The 23,683-nt window shown below is 43.0% G+C and overlaps 1 protein-coding gene across 2 annotated transcripts in view; it reads left to right on the top strand.

Moving 5' to 3' along the window:
• Positions 1-23,683, top strand: part of TACR2 (tachykinin receptor 2) — a 37,421-nt gene that overhangs the window by 6,147 nt on the left and 7,591 nt on the right. For both annotated transcript variants that reach the window (XM_060768872.2, XM_060768873.2), the window contains exons 2-4: positions 13,973-14,164; positions 17,600-17,756; positions 22,531-22,727. In XM_060768872.2, the coding sequence (XP_060624855.2) occupies positions 13,973-14,164; positions 17,600-17,756; positions 22,531-22,727 (546 nt within the window). The remainder of the gene's footprint in view (positions 1-13,972; positions 14,165-17,599; positions 17,757-22,530; positions 22,728-23,683) is intronic.

The following is a 23,683-nucleotide window of genomic DNA, read 5'->3' as shown; positions in this document are numbered from 1 at the left end:
TATAAATAAAACATTTAATCCATTCATTTAAAAAGTGTTTAAAACATTACAGCCTGGTGGCGTAGTCTAAGCTGAATTCTGTGACCAGAGACTCTATCAGAAGCTTGTGCCTAGTCCATTTCCATAGCGAAATTGTCTTCATTACCATTGTCATTGTCAGTGTGTTATCCAAAAGCCTCGTCCCACAACCATGTTTTCAACTTCTTTCTGAAGGAAAGGAGAGATGTGGATAATGTAATTTCACCGGGGAGCAAATTCCACAGGTGGGGTGCCACCACTAAGAAGTCCCTGTCCCTTGTTCCCGCCAAGCGTGTTTGTGACAGAGACAGGGCCAAGAGCAGGGCCTCCCCAGAGGATCTTAAACGCCGAGATGAGATGTAGAGGGAGATACGTTCGGACAGGTATGCTGGGCCGGAACCCCATAGGGCAGTGGTTCTCAACCTTGGGTTCCCCAGATGTTTTTGGCCTTCAACTCCCAGAAATCCTAACAGCTGGTAATCTGGCTGGGATTTCTGGGAGTTGTAGGCCAAAAACATCCGGGGACCCCAGGTTGAGAACCACTGAAATAGGGCTTTATAGGTCAAGACCATCACTTTGAATTGTGCTCGGAACCGGACCAGCAGCCAGTGGAGCTGACATAACTAGTGCTGAGTTACTAATACTTCTAAAGTTTGTGTTTAATAAGGTACAGCAATCCTCTGAGAAGCAGGGGTTGGACTATAGGCTTTTGGCTTAATCCAGCAGTTCTCTTTTTATGTCCCCATCATGTGAACACCATCTGACAGAGAGCTTAGGAGTTGAATAAACAACTATGTAGATGCAGAAGGCTAAAGATAGAAAACATTAAAGTCCTGTAAAAGAACAAGAGAACTTTCTTCATGGCACAGAAAACAAGCCATTCCCTACCATTAATACTCAAAGATGGGAGCAATAGGAACATAATCTTTTCTGAATCCTCCAAATATTCCTCTTTGTTGGAAACCAGAAAGATATAGCTCGCCTCTTGGCTTGTTGTTGTTCATTCGTTCAGTCGTCTCCGACTCTTCGTGACCTCATGGACCAGCCCACGCCAGAGCTCCTGGTCGGCCGTCACCACCCCCAGCTCCTTCAAGGTCAGTCCAGTCACCTCAAGGATGCCATCCATCCATCTTGCCCTTGGTCGGCCCCTCTTCCTTTTGCCTTCCACTTTCCCCAGCATAATTGTCTTCTCTAGGCTTTCCTGTCTCCTCATGATGTGGCCAAAGTACTTCAGCTTTGTCTCTAGTATCCTTCCCTCCAATGAGCAGTCGGGCTTTATTTCCTGGAGGATGGACTGGTTGGATCTTCTCGCAGTCCAAGGCACTCTCAGCACTTTCCTCCAGCACCACAGTTCAAAAGCATCTATCTTCCTTCGCTCAGCCTTCCCTAAGGTCCAGCTCTCACATCCGTAGGTTACTACAGGGAATACCATGGCTTTGACTAGGCGGATCTTTGTTGCCAGTCTGATGTCTCTACTCTTTACTATTTTATCAAGACTGGACATTGCTCTCCTCCCAAGAAGTAAGCGTCTTCTGATTTCCTGGCTACAGTCTGCATCTGCAGCAATCTTTGCACCTAGAAATACAAAGTGTGTCACGGCCTCCACATTTTCTCCCTCTATTTCCCAGTTGTCAATCATTCTTGTTGCCATAATCTTGGTTTTTTTTATGTTTAGCTGCAACCCGGCTTTTGCGCTTTCTTCTTTCACCTTGATTAGAAGGCTCCTCAGCTCCTCCTCGCTTCCGGCCATCAGAGTGGTGTCATCTGCATATCTGAGGTTGTTAATGTTTCTTCCAGCAATTTTCACCCCAGCGTTGCATTCATCAAGCCCCGCACATTGCATGATGTGTTCTGCATACAAGTTAAAAAGGTTGGGTGAGAGGATGCAGCCTTGCCGTACGCCTTTCCCAATCTTGAACCAGTCTGTTGTTCCGTGGTCAGTTCTGACTGTTGCTTCTTGGTCCTTGTACAGATTCCTCAGGAGAGAGACAAGGTGGCTTGGGATGCCCATCCCACCAAGAACTTGCCACAATTTATTATGATCCACACAGTCAAAGGCTTTAGAATAGTCAATGAAGCAGAAATAGATGTTTTTCTGAAACTCCCTGCCTTTCTCCATTATCCAGCGGATATTGGCAATCTGGTCTCTCGTTCCTTTGCCTTTTCTAAACCCAGCTTGAACATCTGGCAACTCTTGGCTTAGAACCCCCAAATTTAAGTATTTCCTCAAATATGATGGAATGACATTGGGAGTGGTGACATTTTGTCATTTGCATCCAGCAGCAAATTATTTTTGGCTAGACGTGGCAGAAACTTTGCCTTATCCCTATCCATCTAGCAAGTTGATTATTTTTGCTACATTTTCGTCAGAGAGCAGACCAAGAAAATAAGGGACTTCCTGTAAAACCCCATAACACACTACACACCCCAACAGAGTGGATTTGGTTAAATTAAAATCAAACTGGAAATGGTTTGTGCCTGCCAAATAAAGAAAAAGGTGATTTCTATTGTATGATGCCTATTACATAAGTTTCTACTGTGTTGATCATTTCTGGAAAATCCTATTCCCTGGGCACATATTATTTCCAAATGCTTTTGATCTTTCTCTTTGTAATATTTTAAGTGTTTTTTTTAATATTTGCATTGAGACTCTTCACAGTCACCTCATTTAAAGGCAGAGACTCAGAACAATGCAAAGTAGGTTCCTTTCCTCTTGTCAGAAAGGGAAGTTTTAGCATTAGCCTGCCAATTTCCTCAGAAACAACCTTTATAATAAAAGTTAAAATACATTTCGCTTCTATGAAAGTTATGATATATTATTTATATCATCTATATATATAAATCTGTTAGGTTGGTTCAACGGGACAGCAAAACTCCACAGCCCCCCAACGAAACTTAACCAAAATTCCTATGCCCATAACACAACCCACAAGGTACAAACATATCTACTCAAAATGAAAAACAACACAACAACACACTCACAAAATGGCAAAACAACAAAACTAAAAAAACCCCAACGAAACTTAACCAAAATTCCCATGCCCATAACACAACCCACAAGGTACAAACATATCTAATCAAAATGAAAAACAACACAACAACACACTTACAAAACGGCAAAACAACAAAACTCAACCCCCCCCCCCAATGAAACTTAACCAAAATTCCCATGCCCATAACAAAACCCACAAGGTACAAACATATCTACTCAAAATGAAAAACAACACAACAACACACTCACAAAACAGCAAAACAACAAAACTCAAAAACCCCAATGAAACTTAACCAAAATTCTCATGCCCATAACACAACCCACAAGGTACAAACATATCTACTCAAAATGAAAAACAACACAACAACACACTCACAAAACGGCAAAACAACAAAACTCAACCACCCCCCTCGAAACTTAACCAAAATTCCCATGCCCATAACAAAACTCACAAGGTACAAACATATCTACTCAAAATGAAAAACAACACAACAACACACTCACAAAACAGCAAAACAACAAAACTCAAAAAACCCCAATGAAACTTAAAATTCTCATGCCCATAACACAACCCACAAGGTACAAACATATCTACTCAAAATGAAAAACAACACAACAACACACTCACAAAACGGCAAAACAACAAAACTCAACCCCCCCAACGAAACTTAACCAAAATTCCCATGCCCATAACAAAACCCACAAGGTACAAACATATCTACTCAAAATGAAAAACAACACAACAACACACTCACAAAACGGCAAAACAACAAAACTCAAAAAACCCCAATGAAACTTAACCAAAATTCTCATGCCCATAGCACAACCCACAAGGTACAAACATATCTACTCAAAATGAAAAACAACACAACAACACACTCACAAAACGGCAAAACAACAAAACTCAACCCCCCCCCCCAACGAAACTTAACCAAAATTCCCATGCCCATAACAAAACCCACAAGGTACAAACATATCTACTCAAAATGAAAAACAACACAACAACACACTCAGAAAACGGCAAAACAACAAAACTCAACCCCCCCAACGAAACTTAACCAAAATTCCCATGCCCATAACACAACCCACAAGGTACAAACATATCTACTCAAAATGAAAAACAACACAACAACACACTCACAAAACGGCAAAACAAAACTAAAAAAATTGTTATTGTTATGATGGTGGTGAAATAAAAGGAAATAAAAAGTGAAAGAAGGAAGCAAACAGGGAGGGAAGAAAGGCAAAGGAAGAAAGGGGGAGGGAATGAAGGAAAGAAAGAAGGATGAAACCAAGTAGTGAAAGGAGGAAAGAAAGAAAGAGGTAGAGAAGGAAGAAAGGAGAGAAAGGGGGAGGAAAAGGGGGAAGGAATAGGTAGGGACCTCTCTTTCATAATAGTCCAGATATCTACCTCAACTTTGATACGTTTTACTATAGGCCACAGCAACGCGTGGCAGGGCACAGCTAGTATTATATATATATAAAAATATTCTGTGCATAATGAGTACCTTAAAAACAAAAGAACCAATGAACGAAATCACACCAAATTTGGCAACAAAACGTCTCACTACACAAGGAGTGACCATTACTCAAAAAATTATGATTTTGTCATTTAGGAGTTGTAGTTGCTGGGATTTATAGTTCACCTATAATCAAAGAGCATTCTGAACTCCACCAATGAAGGAATTGAACCAAAGTTGGCACACAGAACTCCCCTGACCAATAGAAAACACTAGAAGTGTTTGGTGGGCATTGGCCTTGAGTTTTGGAGTTGTAGTTCACCTACATCCAGAGAGCACTGTGGACTCAAACAATGATGGATCTGGACCAAACTTGGCACAAATACTCAATATGCCCAATCACACAAAATATAAACACAGATGGAGTTTGGGGAAAATAGACATTGACATGTGGGAGTTGTAGTTACTGGGATTATAGTTCACCTACAATAAAGGAGCAGTCTGACCCCCACCAACGATGGAATTGGGCCAAACATCCCACACAGAACCCCCATGAGCAACAGAAAATTCTGTGTTTTCTGGTGCTCTTTGGTGACCTTTCTGACACCCCCCCCCCCAACCCGGTGACCCTCCCCGGGGTCCTGACTTCCCAGGTTGAGAAATGCTACCTTAAGGCCATCCAGTCTAACTCCCTTCACCAGGGCAAGAAAACATAATCAAAGCCTTCCTGACAAAGGACCATCCAGCCATTCACACATATATGTATATGACAGATGCAGTATCAAAGATTTGAAAGGGACCCCTAAAGAAGGGCAATGATATGTTGCATGTCCCAGAGTAGGCAAACCAGACAATCTCCACATCAACACTGGCAAAGAAATAGCAAGAAATACTGTTTACCCACAAGCATAAAGACATTACATATATTAGAAACCAACATTTTCTCGTTGCTTGGTTTTCCAGATATCACCAGACTGGGCCACAGCAACGCGTGGCAGGGGACCGCTAGTTTATAATATAATGTAATGCAATATAATACTAATACTAATAATAATAGGTAAAGGTAAAGGTTTTCCCCTGACATTAAGTCCAGTCGTGTCCGACTAGGATGTGGTGCTCGTCTCCATTTCTTAGCTGAAGAGCCAGCATTGTCCATAGACACCTCCAAGGCCATGTGGCCAGCATGACTGCATGCCGTGCCATTATCTTCCCGCAGGAGTGGTACCTATTGATCTACTCACAGTTGCATGTTTTTGAACTGCTAGGTTGGCAGAAGCTGGGGCTGACAGCGGAAGCTTATGCCGTTCCCCAGATTTGAACCTTTTGATCAACAAGTTTAGTGTCGGAACCCAGATGCCTTAAAGAGCCAGACACAGAAGTATATCCAAAACAATCGTTTATTAAAGCAAAGTAAACAGGACTCAGAGACGCTTGCTTCAGTGCCTCTGGTCAAAACTCAAAGTTTGCAGCAATTTGCAGCTGGAAAAATAAACTTGGAAAATAAACCGGATTAAATTGGCAAAAAATCCGGATTAAACAAGAGTTCTTCCAAAACACACCAAAATCACACAGTTCAAAGATAATAAGCAAATAATGAGCCGTGAAGAGAAGCTGTCGTCCAGAAGCAGTCCAAAGTCGAAGAAATCCCAGTTGAAAGTTCCAAAGTCCAAAAGGCAGCATCGTCATCAAAAACAGTCCAAAGTCAAGGAGAGGGGAATCTTCATTGCCATTGTGCACTACAATCTATATAAATAAAAATGTAATGTTCGTTTGTGATACCATCAGAACTCAAAAACCACTGGGGGAATTGACACCAAATTTGGACACAAGACACCTAACAACCCAATGTATGTCCTCCACTCAAAAACATTGATTTTGTCATTTGGGAATTGTCATTGTGGGGATTTATAGTTCACCTACAATCAAAGAGCATTCTGAACTCCACCAATGATGGAATTGAACCACACATGGCATACAGGACTTCCATGACCAACAGAACACACTGGAAGGGTTTTGTGGACATTGACCTTGAGTTTGGGAGTTGTAGCTCATCTACATCCAGAGAGCACTGTGGACTCAAACAATGACGGATCTGGACCAAACTTGGCACGAATATTCCATATGCCCAAATATTAACACAGATGGAGTTTGGAGGAAATAGACCTTGCCATTTGGGAGTAGTAGTTGCTGGGATTTATAGTTCACCTACAATCAAAGAGCATTCTGAACTCCACCAATGATGGAATTGAACCAAACATGGCATACAGGACTTCCATGACCAACAGAACACACTGGAAGGGTTTGGTGGGCATTGACCTTGAGTTTGGGAGTTGTAGTTCACCTACATCCAGAGATCGCTGTGGACTCAAACAATGATGGATCTGGACCAAACTTGACACAAAAATTCCATATGCCCAAATATGAACACAGATGGAGTTTGGAGGAAATAGACCTTGACATTTGGGATTTGTACTTACTGGGATTAAAGAGCATTCTGAAACCCACAAACGACAGAAATGGGGCAGACTTCCCACACAGAACCCCCATGACCAACAGAAAATACTTAAGGCCATCCAGTCCAACTCTCTTCACCAGGGCAAGAAAATGTAATCAGAGCCCTCTTGACAAAGAGCCATCCAGTCATAAATATAGATAGATGGATATGATTCTCTCTCACACACACAGATATAGTATCATAGATTTGAAAGAGACCCTTAAAGAAGGACTATGATATGTTGCATATTCCAGAGTAGGAAAACCAGACACTCTCCACATCAACACTGACAAAGAAACAACAAGAAATATTGTTTACTCACAAGCATAAAGGAATTACATATATTAGAAACCAACACTTTCTCATTACTTTATTTTCCAGATCAACAGACTGGGCCACAGCAACGCGTGGCAGGAGACAGCTAGTATCTAAATATAATAGTTATGCAGACACAGCCAATCTTGGGGCTGGGTTGTTGTAGGTTTTTCGGGCTATATGGACATGTTCTAGAAACAACCCAGTGATTCCAGCCATGAAAGCCTTTGACAATCTTGGGGCTTTTCCTATTGCAAGTCCATAACCCATTGGGAGAACAAGTGTCAATCAAATTAGAAAAACTGACTAATTCATCATCATCCTGCCTATCTAGTCTCCAAATATTCACGATCAACACATTTTGTTTTGCAATATGGGATCGTGTTCTTTAACCACCACATACTTTCCACGCAGTGATACACCAGTCTTATACCGCTTTAACCTGTACATATAAGCAGCTAAACATCAAAGTTCAAAACAATGTCCTCCACTTAGAAGTGTCTGATATCTTCTTCATGTTGGACAGGGTACATCTGTTAAATTTCTACCTTGCATGCAGTTATGAAAGTCATAAATCCTTTGTGAGGCAAACAGATAGGCTCAATTAATCTTCTTTGGATAAATCTACAAAAACACACCACAACTTCTTGTTGTTTGGATTAGGGTTGCCAGTTCTCTCTCTCTCCCTCTCTTTCGCTCTGATTCCACTTAGACTTTTTTTGGAATGAAGTCACAATAATTTTGGGGAGGTTTGTCTGCTAAATTTCTACTTGTCATGGAGCTTTTTAAGAGTCGAGACCACTGCCAGGAAGAAAAAAAAGAGAGATCCTTCGATGTACTTTTTATTTTCTAAACATTGGACAAACACAAAAAAAAATTATCAAGTGAAATCTTGGGATCCCAAAATTCTCCTATGGAAAAGAAACTAATTAGATGCAGAGATTTTGTATTTGAAAAATTTTTCAAGTGTCGTCAATTGTTATTTATTTATTTATTTGTCGTGTCAGAGCAGCCAGTCCATTATATTACATTCCTAACAGAACAAAGCAAATAAACAGAAAAATACACAACTTGTGAGTTTGGTAGCTGGTTAAATGTCCTTTGACCAGTATCTGGCCACTTGGAGTGCTTCTGGTGTTGCTGCAAGAAGGTCCTCCATTGTGCATGTAGCAGGGCTCAGGTTGCATTGCAGCAAGTGGTCAGTGGTTTGCTCTTCTCCACACTCGCATGTCGAGGATTCTACTTTGTAGCCCCATTTCTGCAGGTTGGCTCTGCATCTCGTGGTGCCAGAGCGCAGTCTGTTCAATGCCTTCGAAGTCGCCCAGTCTTCTGTGTGCCCAGGAGGGAGTCTCTCATTTGGTATCAGCCATTGGTTGAAGTGCTAGGTTTGAGCCTGCCACTTTTGGACTCTAGCTTGCTGAGGTGTTCCAGCGAGTGTCTCTGTAGATCTTAGAAAACTATGTCTAGATTTAAGTCATTGACGTGCTGGCTGATACCCAAACAAGGGATGAGCTGGAGATGTCTCTGCCTTGGTCCTTTCACTATTGCCTGCTACTTCCCGGCGGATGTCAGGTGGTGCAATACCGGCTAAGCAGTGTAATTTATCCAGTGGTGTAGGGCGCAGACAACCCATGATAATGCAGCATGTCTCATTAAGAGCCACATCCACTGTTTTAGTGTGGTGAGATGTGTTCCACACTGGGCATGCATACTCAGCAGCAGAGTAGCACAGCGCACGGGCAGATGTCTTCACTGTATCTGGTTGTGATCCCCAGGTTGTGCCAGTCAGCTTGTTAATCATTGTGCAATTGTTGTGTCGTCAATTGTTAATCATTGTGCAAACATGATGATACTCCCCAAAGACTGTATATAAGACAGCCATTCTCCAATTGTTCTTTGATTGTAGCTTCTCTCACTTTTTAACATTGGCTCTTTTACTTAGGGCTGTTGGAAAATGGAGTCCATTTTTTTTTTGTCATGTCAGGAGCAACTTGAGAAACTGGTCCATTTGTGACACTGATGAAGTACTTCCTCATTTTTGCATGCTTGCTGGAGATTTTTATGGCAGCGTAAATTAGCTTCCCCGCATAAGCGGTACCTAAATTTCCTACTTGACAGATGCAACTGTCTTTCAGGTTGCAAAGGTTGACAGCAAGCTACACAAATTGGTCAGAACCTCACTCTGACCCCAGCTGGCTTCGGACTCATGACCTTTTGGTCAGTAGTGATCTTAATGTAGCGGACTCCCAGCTAGCTGTGCCACAGTCCCGGTGCAAAGGAAAGAAAGGAAAGGAAGAAACAAAGAATTAAGGGAGGGAGGAAAACAAGAAAAAGAAGGGAAGTGAAAAGAAAGAAAGAAGAGAGAGGAAGAAAATGTATAAGGGAAATGGAGGAAGGAAAGGTCTACTGCTGCCAGAGCTGGAGAAGAGAGAAAGCAGGAGGGCAACCGGGCAACGAGCAGGAGATAATTTATATTTTCTATCTAAGTCACGAAAATAATTGGATTGCTGGAGTTTAGGTAAGACTAAAAAGCTCTGTTGCTGTTCAGAGCAGGCATGTAGCTGGGGGGGGGGGGGGGGGGGGCTGGGGGGGCTTCAGCCCCCCCGAAATTCTCATGATGCTTCACGAAAAGGCCTTACTGGTGCATTATTTGAACTGTTATGTTTATTCATATCATAATCTGATCACCATACTCAATATATTCCATATGCATGGGGGTATTGGGGTAATGATACAAAAGGTTTGCTAGGCTAGACCCTCTTTTACTCAGACTCAGCCCCCCCCCCCCGAAACTAAGGCCCCCCTGAACTCCCCCCCCCCCCCCGAAAAAAATTCACACACACCCCCCCCCCCCCCGAAACGAAATCCTGGCTACAGGCCTGGTTCAGAGTGAATCAAGATATGGGATAAGTGGCTTATTACTTTTTGCTTTGCAGAGATGCCCCTCTAACAGGTGAATAACATGTTTGTCATAACATATGTTTCCCCTCACATTGTGTGTGGTTGGTCATTGGAGGATACATATGGCCTTAATTTGGAAGTCTCTGGAGGCATGTGTTTTGGGAAATATCTGCTGTTGGAGGAAAAACAGATTAATTGTAGGAAACATGCTTTTTTTTCTTCATGCCTGGTTTGAGCCGAGAAGGTCTGGCAAATACTCATCCACCAAATGTGTATTTATTGATCCCTCCAAAACACTGCACTTTAATTGTGCAGGCCAACCTTCTGGACATATCAAAAGCTTGGTGACAATCATTTTAGGTCCACCCACCAGCCATATAGCCCATTAAACAGATGGGAGACAAAGCCAAACAAGGTTTAACAAAATGACTACATCTGCAATGAGACATTGTATGGTTTGTGGTTGGGCTGTGGCTTGTGTGTATTGTGAACCTACCTCAATGAGTAAGCTAGCCTCTCTAACCACAATCTGAAGCCAACATGGCTTTAAATCTCTAGTTATTAAACTGTGGCTTGTCATTGCATTCGAAACCACAAATGTGTTTTGCCTGTGGATTATTACTTACTTACTTATTTACTTAGGCCATCCCTCGTTGGCCGAGTAGGATAGTCTTCCAGGATCAGTATTCTGGTGTGTCTGTAGGTGACTTCTTCGGAAGCTTTTAAACAGATGGCCATCTGACAGGGGTGATTTAAATGCAATATTCCTGCTTCTTGGCAGGGGGTTGGACTGGATGGCCATGAGGTCTCTGCCAACTCTATGATTCTATGATTCTATGACTGTGGAGCCCTATTCTTGATCTGCATCTTCTCCCACAGTGAGGGCATTGGTTTCCACGTGGAAGACGGTTTCTGTCAAGGTTGGCTTGATTCGCCTTCCTCTTGGCACGTTTCTCTCTTTCATTCCTCTTCAAATTCTGCAGCACTGCTGGTCACAGCTGACCTCCAGCTGGAGCGCTCAAGGGCCAGGGCTTCCCAGTTCTCAGTGTCTATGCCACAGTTTTTAAGGTTGGCTTTGAGCCCATCTTTAAATCTCTTTTCCTGCCCACCAACATTCTGCTTTCCACTCTTGAGCTGCGAGTAGAGTAACTATTTTGGGAGATGGTGGTCAGGCATCCGGACAACGTGGCCAGTCCAGCGGAGTTGATGGCGGAGGACCATCACTTCAATGCACCGGGATTGTGGCGCAGCTGGCTGAGTGTCAGCTGCATTAAGATCACTCTGATCATGAGTTCGAAGCCAGCCCGGGTTGGAGTGGGCTTCCAACCAATTGTGTAGCCTGTTGTCGACCATTGCAACGCGAAAGACAGTTGCATCTGTCAAGTAGGAAAATTAGGTACCACCTACGTGTGGGGAGGTTAAATTAACTAATTTATGAGGCCATAAAAAAGACTTTAGCAAAAGCATGCGGGGAATGCGGAAGTACTTCATCAGTGTCGCAGATGGACGATGAAAGCAACAGCTCCCCTGGCGGCCAGAAAAAGTTAATAGCTACTGTGTATGTCTGTATATGTTGTATGTCAAAAATGGCATTGAATATTTGCCATATATGTGTACACTGTAATCCGCCCTGAGTCCCCTGCGGGGTGAGAAGGGCGGAATATAAATACTGTAAATAATAATAATAATAATAATAATAATAATAATGCTGGTGGTCTTTGCTTCTTCCAGCATGCTGACGTTTGTCCGCCTGTCTTCCCAAGAGATTTGCAGGATTTTCTGGAGGCAGCGCTGATGGAATCGTTCTAGGAGTTGCATGTGACGTCTGTACACAGTCCACGTTTCGCAGGCATAGAGCACGGTTGGGTGGACAATAGCTTTATAAACAAGCACCTTAGTATCCCTACAAATGTCCCGGTCCTCAAACACTCTGCTTCACTCAGAAAAATGCTGCACTCACAGAGCTTAGGCGGTGTTGTGTTTTGGTGTCGATGTTGACTTTGGTGGATTATTTCTCCCTCTGACAATCCTAAAATTGCTGATAAGAAGTGAGAGAAAAACAAGGAACAAGAATGAAGATAAGCCACCATTTGTTTGGCCATCTGCCATGCAATTGATGGCAGAAGCAAGAAAACATGGTAATCACAAACAGTGGCATATGATGACAGCTGAATGTGCCATGCTGCCAATGAAAGCACAACTAGAAAGAATTTTTATTAAAAAGGATTCAAAGGAATAATAAAGTCTGCAAATGATACAAAACTGGGAGTGGTAGCTCATACATTGGGAAATAGGATCAGAATTCAAAAGGACCTTGATAAACTAGAAAGTTGGGTTAAGCTATTGGAATTAACTTTAGTAAAGACCAAGGCAGAATTCTACATTTAGGACATGTATAAAATGGGAATACCTGACGTAGAAATAGTATATGTGAAATGGACTTTGAGATTTTTGTTGAATTGAACATGAACCAGCTGTGTGATTTTGCAGCAATGAAGGCAAATTATATTAAGAACCAAAATTTCCAAGAAGCATAACAATACTACTATATCCTGTGCTAGTCAAGTGGATAACTAGGACTGTGGATAAAAGGATCTGTGCCCGGCGAGTATATACTAAACTGAATGGGCCAGGACAGAGAAACACTCAGCAGGTTGAAGACAAGCCACAAAGATTTTTTCAATTCAGCCAAAAAGAATACAAGCTGACGCTTCAACAATACAAGTATAAAACATACAGAGAAAGCACGACACTTTATACAGTTTGACAGCTATTCAAAACTCCCACTCCCCTGGTTCGTCAGAAAGGAGGCTGGTCAGGATCCGTGTCCTGATTGGCCAGGAGTCTCACTGACATTGTCACCTCTAGGCAGGGATTCCCTTTGCCAAGGAAATGATAGCCAGAGATTGGTCAGCCGAGGGACCAATCAGCTGTTGTGATGCCCCACAAGAGGGGGCATCATCCACAAAGACAATGTCAAAGAAATGATAATGAACTTTTAATGAGCTGTCCAGTTCTGTATTGACAAAGGTAGGAACTTGCAAGGACAAAGATGTGAGGAAGGAAGGAAGGAAGGAAACGGGTAGAGAAGGAAGAAAGGAGAGAAGGAAAAGAAAAAGGGGAGAGGAAGGAAAGAGGTAGAGGAGGAAGAAGAGAAGGAAAGAAAAAAGGAAAGGAAGGAAAGAGAGAGAGAAGGAAGGAGGGAAAGAAGGAGAGAAAGAGGGAAGAAAGGTTGGCCACAGCAACACATGACAGGTACAGCTAGTACAATATATAAACATGAGAAACTTTTGCTTCTAAAAGGGCTCCATAGCTCAAAAAATTGGAGAATCCTATCTAGTGTGTGTGTGTGTGTGTATATATATATATATATATATATATATATATATATATATAGAGAGAGAGAGAGAGAGAGAGAGAGAGAGAGAGAGAGAGATCAGTGGTTCCCAACCTTTGGGCCTCCACCCCTCCCCAAAAGCTCTAAAGTTTACCAAAGGTTGGGAATCACTGATCTCTCTCTCTGTGTATACATATATATATATATATATATGGAGAGAGAGGGGGATCAGTGGTTCCCAACCTTTGGTAAACTATAGATCTTCCGGGGGGGGGGGGGGTGCAAGAAGGATAGCAAGGATACTAGAAAAGGTGTAGGTAGTATATTGTAGTTATCACATTTTGAATCTCTGATGCATATATAATATATGGTTAGGCTCCATTGTAATGTTTGTATGATTTGTGACTGTCATTTTACAGTGAATTATTCTACCACCACCTTCCTTTCTCTCTCAGGTACATGGCTATAATTTACCCCTTCAAGCGAAAACTGTCTGCTGGGAACACCAAAGTGATCATAGGAATCATATGGCTGGTGGCTTGTGGACTTGCCTTTCCCCAGTTCTTTTATGCCCAAATATTCATTGATGAAGGAACACCCAAATGTATCATTATCTGGCCAGGAGACAGCGAACGCAGAAGACTCACGTAAGGACATCCCAGTTATTAAAGCCATAAATCTATTTTGACAGCTTATATTCTTTCCTAAAGGAAATGCTGGAATGTTATGTGATTTGAAAGTGATCTTTTTAAAGCTGCATTCGGCACGACAGGTACGAAGATCAGAAAACAGTATTTGTGGTAGAATCCAATAGCTAATCACAGCAAGAGTAGACCTGTTTAAACAATAGGAATTTGGTTTGGCAACATTTTGGTATTTATTTTATTTTATTTATTTACAGATTTTTATATTCCGCCCTTCCCACCCCGCAGGGGACTCAGGGCGGATTACAATGTACACATATACGGCAAACATTCAATGCCAATTTGACACACAACGTATACAGACATACACAGAGGCTATTTAACTTTTCTGGCCGCCAGGGGAGCTGTCGCTTTCATCGTCCATCTGTGACACTGATGAAGCACTTCCGCATTCCCCACTTGCTTTTTTGCTGGAGTGCTCGCTGAAGTCTTTTTTTTATGGCCTCATAAATTAGTTAATTTAGCCTCCCCACACTTTAAGGTGGTACCTAATTTTCCTACTTGACAGATGCAACTGTCTTTCGGGTTGCAAAGGTCAACAACAGGCTACACAATTGGTTGGAAACCCACTCCAACCCGGGCTGGCTTCAAACTTAGCCTGAAGAAGAGAAGGCTGAGAGGAGATATGATAGCCATGTATAAATATGTGAGAGGAAGCCACAGGGAGGAGGGAGCAAGCTTGTTTTCTGCTTCCTTGGAGACTAGGACGCGGAACAATGGCTTCAAACTACAAGAGAGGAGATTCCATCTGAACATTAGGAAGAACTTCCTGACTGTGAGAGCCGTTCAGCAGTGGAACTCTCTGCCCCGGAGTGTGGTGGAGGCTCCTTCTTTGGAAGCTTTTAAGCAGAGGCTGGATGGCCATCTGTCAGGGGTGATTTGAATGCAATATTCCTGCTTCTTGGCAGGGGGTTGGACTGGATGGCCCATGAGGTCTCTTCCAACTCTTTGATTTTATGATTCTATGATTCATGACCTTTTGGTCAGAGTGATCTTAATGCAGCTGACACTCAGCCAGCTGCGCCACAATCCCGGTAAATTCCATATATTCAATAGGTTTGCTTTAGTTGAGACTAATAATTGACCTTGAAGGAGCTGGGGGTGGTGACGGCCGACAGGGAGCTCTGGCGTGGGCTGGTCCATGAGGTCACGAAGAGTCGGAGACAACTGAACGAATGAACAACAACAATAATTGGATGGAAGTCTTAGAGCCCTTCCACATAACACTATATCCCAGAATATCAAGGCAGAAAATCCCACAATATCTGCTTTGAACTGGGTTATCTGAGTCCACACTCAGATAATGTGGGATTTTCTGCCTTGATATTTTGGGATATAGGGCTGTGTGGAAGGGTCCTTTGTTTTCATTTGATAAAAAAAGATGGAGACATGAGGGACAGAAAAATATTCATTTAATATCAAAGAATGGTGCAGATTTGTGCTAAAATCCATGTTAATCAATTCCTTTATCAGCCAAAATGTCACAATTTTGGTGTCTTCATGGACAACAAGTTGAACATGAGCCAACAGTGTGATGCTGCAGCTAAAAAAGGTCAATTGGATTTTGGGCTGCATCAAAAGGAGTATAATGTCTAGATTGAGGGAAGTCATAGTGCCTTTGTATTGTGCTTTGGTTAGACCTTACCTGGAATACTGTGTCCAGGTCAAAGGAGATATTGACAAGCTGGAAGGTGTCTAGAGATAAGCAAGTAAAATGATCAAACATCTGGAAACCATGCACTATAAGGAACATCTTAAAGAGCTGGGTATGTTTAGCCTGCAGAAGAAAAGGTTAGGAGGAGACATGATAGTCATGTATAAATAGCCATGTGAAAGGAAGAGGGAGCAGACTTGTTTTCTGCTGCCCTTGAAACTAGGACTCGGAGCAATGAGTTCAAATTACAGGAAAACTTCCTGTAATTTGAACTCATTGCTCCGAGTAATTTGAATTTGAACTCAACTTGGCTCAGAGTGTGGTGGAAGCTCCTTCCTTGGAAGCTTTTAAACAGAGGCTGGATGGCTATCTGTCAGGGATACTTCAATAGTGCTTTACTGCATGGACTAGATGACCCATGTGGTCTCTTCCAACTCTATTATTCTATTATTCTATGAACACATGGACATACATATCCACACAAAACTACAATGTAAAGACATTCTTAAGAAGGAATAAACATGTACCAGGAGCTCCAGTTTTGTTTGCTTTACATTAAAAGTTTGTTTGCAGTCCTAGGTTTCAGGGACTCTGCAGATAGGTTGCTTCTTTTGGTTGCAGTTATAGGGCAAACCACCTGTCCATCATCATTAAGTTTTGGTCCCGCCCCTTGCTCAGGGCAATTGGGAAGGGAAGGGAGCCATTTTTTAGTTAGTCTCAGCAAGGTTAACCAATGTACAGGACATGTGTAAACTTCCCCTGTACAAAAGCTTCAACCTTTAAGAATTTCCAGGGAAGCATCCCCACAGCTTTAAGAATTTCCAGAGTTACAGAATTTCCAGGAAAACAGCCCTAAAGACTAAAGAACTCCAGCTGGAGAACATCTGCCTTGCTGGTAGGTCCACTCAGCGTTCGAGATGCAGTTCGACCCGGTAGCGGAGCCCACATCAGTAAGGGTTAGATTACAGTCAGCCTGGGAGAAGTTAAAAAGGGGATTTTACTTTAAAGAAGAAGTTATTGAAGACAGTTGCCTGTCCTTCGTGGGCAAGATTAGGAATTCACCAGTTACCTAAAAGCTTGGAATCATTTACTTAACTTTATTGAAGACAAGAGAAGTTTATGTTTGATTGTTCATTAATGAAAGACTTTGTTGTTCTTCTCAAGCCATCTAAAGACTGTTTGTAGTGGAAACCTCTGAGAACTTCTCTTTGGGCCCCCTGGCTTCCTGTTAGGCAAAGGTTGCATGTCCTATTTTAAAGACAACTATTTACAGGCCCAGCGCGCGACAGAACAATTAAACTACAAATAAATGGTAATATTCCTCACTACTGAGAGGTGGTTCAACTTGAAGATGATGACAGTTACATCCTACCACTCCAGCCCTAAAATAATTTGCAATTTGGATGGCCCAAAGCAGTATATTACCATGGTTTCACAGTGTAGAGTTATTGCAGTTTGACAACACTTTAATTTCCATGACTCAATGCTCTAGACCCCTAAGATTTGTAGTTTGGTGAAGCACCAGTGTTATTTCCCAGGCAAGGCTTGTAAAACTACAACTCCTGTGGAACAAAAATACGTTATTAACCAAATAATAAACAAAATTTGTCCTGAGATCTGTGCATATGGGATAGGAACAAAAATATTTTAATAAGTAAATAAGGATTTTAACATTCTTTAGAAAGAATATATGTGGTCATTCACTTTTGGCACTTTTTTTTTAGGTATCACATTTCAGTCATTGTCTTGGTTTACCTGCTACCCCTCACAGTGATGTTTATTGCATACCGTGCAATAGGACTGACTCTGTGGAACAATGCTGTCCCTGGAGATCATGCCAACGTTGTCTACTACCATCATCAGATCACTGCCAAAAAAAAGGTTAGTATTCATTAAGTAAAAATTGCTGCCTCTAGTGAAATAGTAATATGTATCCAAACCCGAAATGAGGAGGAGTGGGAGGGGGCTGCATAGTTACCCTTTTATAATCTGTGGGAATGAAACATTAGCCATGCCAAAGGTAAACATTGTTGTCAATTTAAAAACCAATTTAAGCACATACCTACTGCTGTCATGGATGCACACTGCAGCAATAATAATTTTAAGCAACATGTTCAGCTGTTGCTCAGCTCACTTCTTCCTGCAACCAGAACAACGGAAAAGAAGTATCCATTAGGCCTGGGTAACAACGCAAAAATTTGTTTCTAAAATCGATTTGTATTTGGGGGGTTTTTTTGTTTCGATATTTAAAATAATTACAAAATTTTCCCTTAAAAAAGTTCGGTATTTACGAAATTTCGTTAATATTTACAAAACATTTTGTAAAGATGGCGCCCTTTTTTTTTCAATATTTTTTCAATATTTTTTTAATTTAATTATTAATTTAGTAGAATAGGGAGGAGAAATTATTATTAAGGAGGGAAGGCAGGCACTCACTCTGGCGGGCCCTCGAGCGCTGCCGCCGAGTCGGGCCCGGCTCCTCCGAAGCAATGCGAAATTGGGAGAAGGGTTCCCCAAAGGCCATCTAGCCCAGCCCTCCGCTAAGGAATTGGGAGAACGAAGCACACCCACCGCAAAGGTGAGGAAGGAGGGACGGGCCGCCTTCCCGCTGAGGGTCGCTCGCCCTCTCGCTCGCTTGCTCAGCCGGTGCCTTCCCCGCCCTCTCCTCCTCCTCCTCCTCCTCTTTCAGGCTCTGCCTCTGACTGGCTAAGAAGAGGAGAGAGAGGAGAGCTCCCAGCAAGCATCTAGCCAAGCCATCTTACATATTTCCGAAATGGACGGAAATACAAAAATTTTTGGCGCATGCCGTTTCGATATTTAAAAACACTTCCGGGTTTAAAAATAAGTTTTGTAATCGTTTTGTAATTGCTAAAATTAACGAATATTTAACGAATTACAAAATTAACGAATGAAACCGCCCAGGCCTAGTATCCATGTGTGTTGCTTTCTATATAAGCATATAGGAAACACTGCTTGAACACCAAGCACAAAGTAGCTGCATGCAATAATATCATGCGGAAACTTACTGGCAGCACATGGGGTGCAGACCCAAAATTAGTAAGAACATCAGCCCTGGCCTTGCCTTACTCAACTGAACACAAGGAAGAACTTCCTGACTGTGAGAGCTGTTCAGCAGTGGAACTCTCTGCCCCGGAGTGTGGTGGAGGCTCCTTCTTTGGAAGCTTTTAAACAGAGGCTGGATGGCCATCAGTTAGGGGTGATTTGAATGCAATTTCTGCTTCTTGGCAAGAGATTGGACTGGATGGCCCATGAGGTCTCTTCCATCTCTTTGATTCTATGATTCTATTATTCTAACTGCTGAGCATGCCTGCCCTGTTTGGCATAGGTATGCCCATGTAAAAGCAGGTGAACATAGCATTGAATGAAACATGCAGAATAATCACAGGATGTCTTAAACCTACACCTGTTGACAAACTCTACAAGCTAGCTGGCATTGCTCCCCTGATGTGCAACAGGAAGTTGCTGCTAAATGTGAGAGAAATAAGGTTGAACACTGTGAATGCCATCCACTACATGGCTACCAGCCTCCTCCCAGTAGACCCAAATCAAGGAAAAGCTTTACGAGAACTACCACTCCTCTTGGCGTCCCCCCGGAAACAGCAAGGGTATCCCTCTGGGCAGCTAAATCAATATGATTTTCCTGCTTCTTGGACTAGATGGCCCCTGAAGTTTCTTCCAGTTCTACGATTCTATGGTTCTAGAGAATTTAATTTTTCCTTCCACTTCCCATGGCACGTTACTGCAGAGCTGTCCAAACATTTTAAGATAGTGCTACACTTTTTAGTCATGCATTATTTCACGACTCAGTATTTCGGTTTTACTAGCAAAGAGATAGAGACACATACATAAATTATAACAATGAAATATATGGGGATGCAATGGATCTCATGAAAACCTTTTATTTCTATTTTTAAAAATATATGTTTTATTGTTTATTTCACATAGAGGTTTCTTGTTACGTTTGTGCGACACACCTATAGCTGACAAACTAACATGCTACGACACAGATGGCCATCTGTCAGGGGTGCTTTGAATACAATATTCCTGCTTGGCAGGGGGTTGGACTGGATGGCCCATGAGGTCTCTTCCAATTCTATGATTCTGTGACACACAGTTTGGAAGGCTCTGTCTTAGAAGATTGTATCTTTCCCTTGCACATCCACATCTCCATTGTTTACCTTTTCAGAAGAAGGAATTGTTTGTAAATGCCTGAATAATTTCACCACGTCTTTTCGGAAGACTTGAAATAGGCCCTCTTCACAAATCCATGGCAAAAAGAAATGGGGTGGTGGTGATAATAATACCCTGGATAATGGAGAGCCTTCGGGGCTTCAAAACAACCCGCCCAATAAGGTTTTCTCAGTCAAAATCCCCACCTCGGTTGCAATGGATGCAAATAATAGCTTTTCATCAGCTTTCAGAAGTGAGTTTCCTCAGGAAATATTGCAGTGGAATTTAGTGAAATGGCCTCTTCCTGAACGACAGATCCTCTCTGGAAGTTATTTTTAAAAATAGTAATTTCCATGTATTGGCAGTGTTAAGGATAAACTCTTAACACTGCCAAATACACAGGAAGTATATCCTCTATATTTGGAAAAACGGTTCAGGCCTCACCTATCTTCGCGATCGCATCTCCTTCTATGAACCGGCACAAACTTTAAGATCCTCTGGGGAGGCCCTCCTCTCGCTCCCACCTCCGTCACAAGTACAGTTGGAGGGGACGAGAGAGAGGGCCTTCTCGGTGGTGGCCCCCTGCCTCTGGAATGCCCTTCCAAGGGAATTAAGACAGGCCCCATCCCTCCCCTCTTTTCGTAAGAGTTTGAAGACTTTGTGGTTTCAACAAATCTTCGAGAGTGACCAGTGCTAGTGTTCTGGCACGGCCGTACCAGGAGCTCCAGCTTATCTTGCTATTCGTTGAGTGTTGCATGTATTTTAAGGTTCTGTGCATTAGCAGTTAGATGGCTTCCTGTTAAAGTTTGCAGTTATAGGGCAAGTTTGGTTTGGTTCTGCCCCCTGTTCAGGACAATTGTGAAGGGAAGGGAGCCATTTTCAGTCAGTCTCAGCAAGGAAAGTCAATGTACAGGACGTATACAGACTTCTCCTGTAAAAAGGCTTCAACCCTTAAGACTTCCCGGGGGAGAACAGACTTAAGAGCAAAAGGATTCCCAAAGATTCCCAGGGAAACAGCCCTAAAGCTCTGAGGAATTTCAGAGGGAAAAACAGCTTTGAATATCTAAGAACTCCATATGAAGTGACGACAGGCCTACTGGTAGGTCCACTCGGTGCTTTGAGACGCAGTTCAACCCGGTAGTGGTGCCCACATCAGTTAGGTTTAGGTTCACAGTTAGCCTGGGAGAAGTTTGGAAAGGGATTTTCCTTTAGAGTAAAGTAACAGTTAGAAGCCACCAGTTGCACAAAAGCCTGGAAGCATTTGTTTAACCTTTTGAAGACAAAAGAAGTTTCTGTTGATTGTTCACCAGTAAAGACTTTGTTATATTTCACAAGCCCTCTAAAGACTGTTTGTGGTGAAAATCCTTAAGAATTTCTCTTCGAGCCCCCTGGCTTCCTGCTGGGCTAAAGTCACACGTCCGGTTTTAAAGGCAATTCGTTTCAAGCCCAGCGCGCGACAGAACAGCTAGCTCAGCCCAGAAACTGTCCGGACACGCTCTGAGTCCCCTTCGGGGTGAGAAGGGCGGCATATAAATGTAAATAAATAAATGAATAATAGCCCCCTATATATTATCCTGGGAGCCCCTGGTGGTGCAGTGGGTTAAAGCACTGAGCTGCTGAGCTTGTTGATCGAAAGGTCGCAGGTTCGATTCCGGGGAGCGGCATGAGCTTCCGCTGTCAGCCCTAGCTTCTGCCAACCTAGCAGTTTGAAAACATGCAAATGTGAGTAGATCAATAGGTACCGCTCCGGCGGGAAGGTAACGGCGCTCCATGCAGTCATGCCGGCCACATGACCTTGGAGGTGTCTACGGACAACGCTGGCTCTTCGGCTTAGAAATGGAGATGAGCACCACACCCCAGAGTCAGACATGACTGGACTTAATGTCAGGGGACTACCTTTTTATATATTATCCTGGTCATTATCCTAACAGGCCCCTGGAAATAGCCCATCCCTGCTTTTGTCATTTACCTATTACAGTACTGTACTCAAATGCCGGTCCCATCTTATTTCAATTTGGATCAGTCTTGACCCAGCCTTTTTAATTGTTCTGACCCATTCCTTTTCCATGCCTAACAAATAGACACGAAGAGCAGCCAGAGTTTTTTTCTTTGAATATTTATGTGTTGTTCGGTAATTCCATGCTTATGTTGCTGTTACTGTTATTTTTTTGTTCATGTTGTGACTCTGTTTTGATGTTGTCGCTTGGAAACCGCCCTGAGTCCTCCCGGGGAGATAGAACGGTATGTAAATAAAGTTTTATATTATTTGTATATGATGGCAACTAGTGAAGAGCAGTGTATCCTACTTCCTTTCTTCACTACTACCATGTCTTTCCACAAATCAAACCGCACAACAAGACACTTGACTAATAATAAAAGCTGATCAAGATCCGATGCATGAAATAGGAGTAGCTGACTCCAGGAAGAAAGGCAGAAGAGTAACATCTTCCCTTTGTTTTTCCAGTTTGTCAGGACCATGGTTGCTGTTGTGATCACATTTGCCATCTGTTGGTTTCCTTATCATTTCTACTTCATTTTGGGAAGCATCTGGAAAGAACTTAATGAGAAGAAATACATTCAGCAAGTGTACTTGGCAGTGTTTTTCCTTGCCATGAGCTCTGCAATGTATAGTCCAATCATATATTGCTGCCTTAATCAAAGGTTAGTAGTGTGTGCATTAATGGTTCAATGCTCCAGGGAGAAGGAAATGATTGAGGAAGAACCGAGACAGCCTTGCTCGCCTTAGTTGATGATCTACGCCGGGAGCTAGACAGGGGGAGTGTGTCCCTGTTGGTTCTGCTGGACCTCTCAGCAGCCTTCGATACGGTCGACCACGGTATCCTTCTGGAATGGGCCTCAGAGGCACTGTTTTACAGTCCTTTCTGTTTTACAGTCCTTTCTGGAGGGCCGTACCCAGATGGTGTTACTGGGGGACACCTGCTCAACTCCACAACCGTTGTCTTGTGGTTGTCTTGTGGTTCCTCAGGGTTCCATACTGTCTCCCATGTTGTTCAACATATACATAAAGCCGCTGGGGGAGTTCATCCGGGGTTTCGGGGTACGGTGCCATCTGTACGCAGATGACGTCCAACTCTGTCACTCCTTCCCACCTGCTACTAAGGAGGCTGTTCAGGTCCTGAACCGGTGTTTGGCTGCTGTCACGATCTGGATGAGGGCTAACAAATTGAAATTGAATCCAGACAAGACAGAGGTACTCCTGGTCAGTCGTAAGGCCGAACAGGGTATAGGGTTACAGCCTGTGTTGGATGGGGTTACACTCCTCCTGAAGACGCAGGCTCACAGTCTGGGTGTGATCTTGGACTCATCGCTGAGCCTGGAACCCCAGGTCTCGGCGGTGACCAGGGGAGCATTCGCACAGTTAAAGCTTGTGCACCAGCTGCGCCCGTACCTTGGGAAGTCTGACTTGGCCACGGTGGTCCACGCTCTCGTTACATCCGTATAGACTACTGCAACGCTCTCTACATGGGGTTGCCTTTGAAGACTGTCCGGAAGCTCCAACTGGTCCAACGGACAGCAGCCAGATTGCTAACTGGAGTGGCTCTCAGGGAACATACAACCCCCCTGTTGTGCCAGCTCCACTGGCTGCCAGTTTGCGA

This window comes from Anolis sagrei, chromosome 3, assembly GCF_037176765.1.
Source record: "Anolis sagrei isolate rAnoSag1 chromosome 3, rAnoSag1.mat, whole genome shotgun sequence".
Lineage (NCBI taxonomy): Eukaryota > Metazoa > Chordata > Lepidosauria > Squamata > Dactyloidae > Anolis > Anolis sagrei.
The sequence above is the reverse complement of the archived record's forward strand: the minus strand, read 5'-3'. Positions and strand labels throughout refer to the sequence as shown.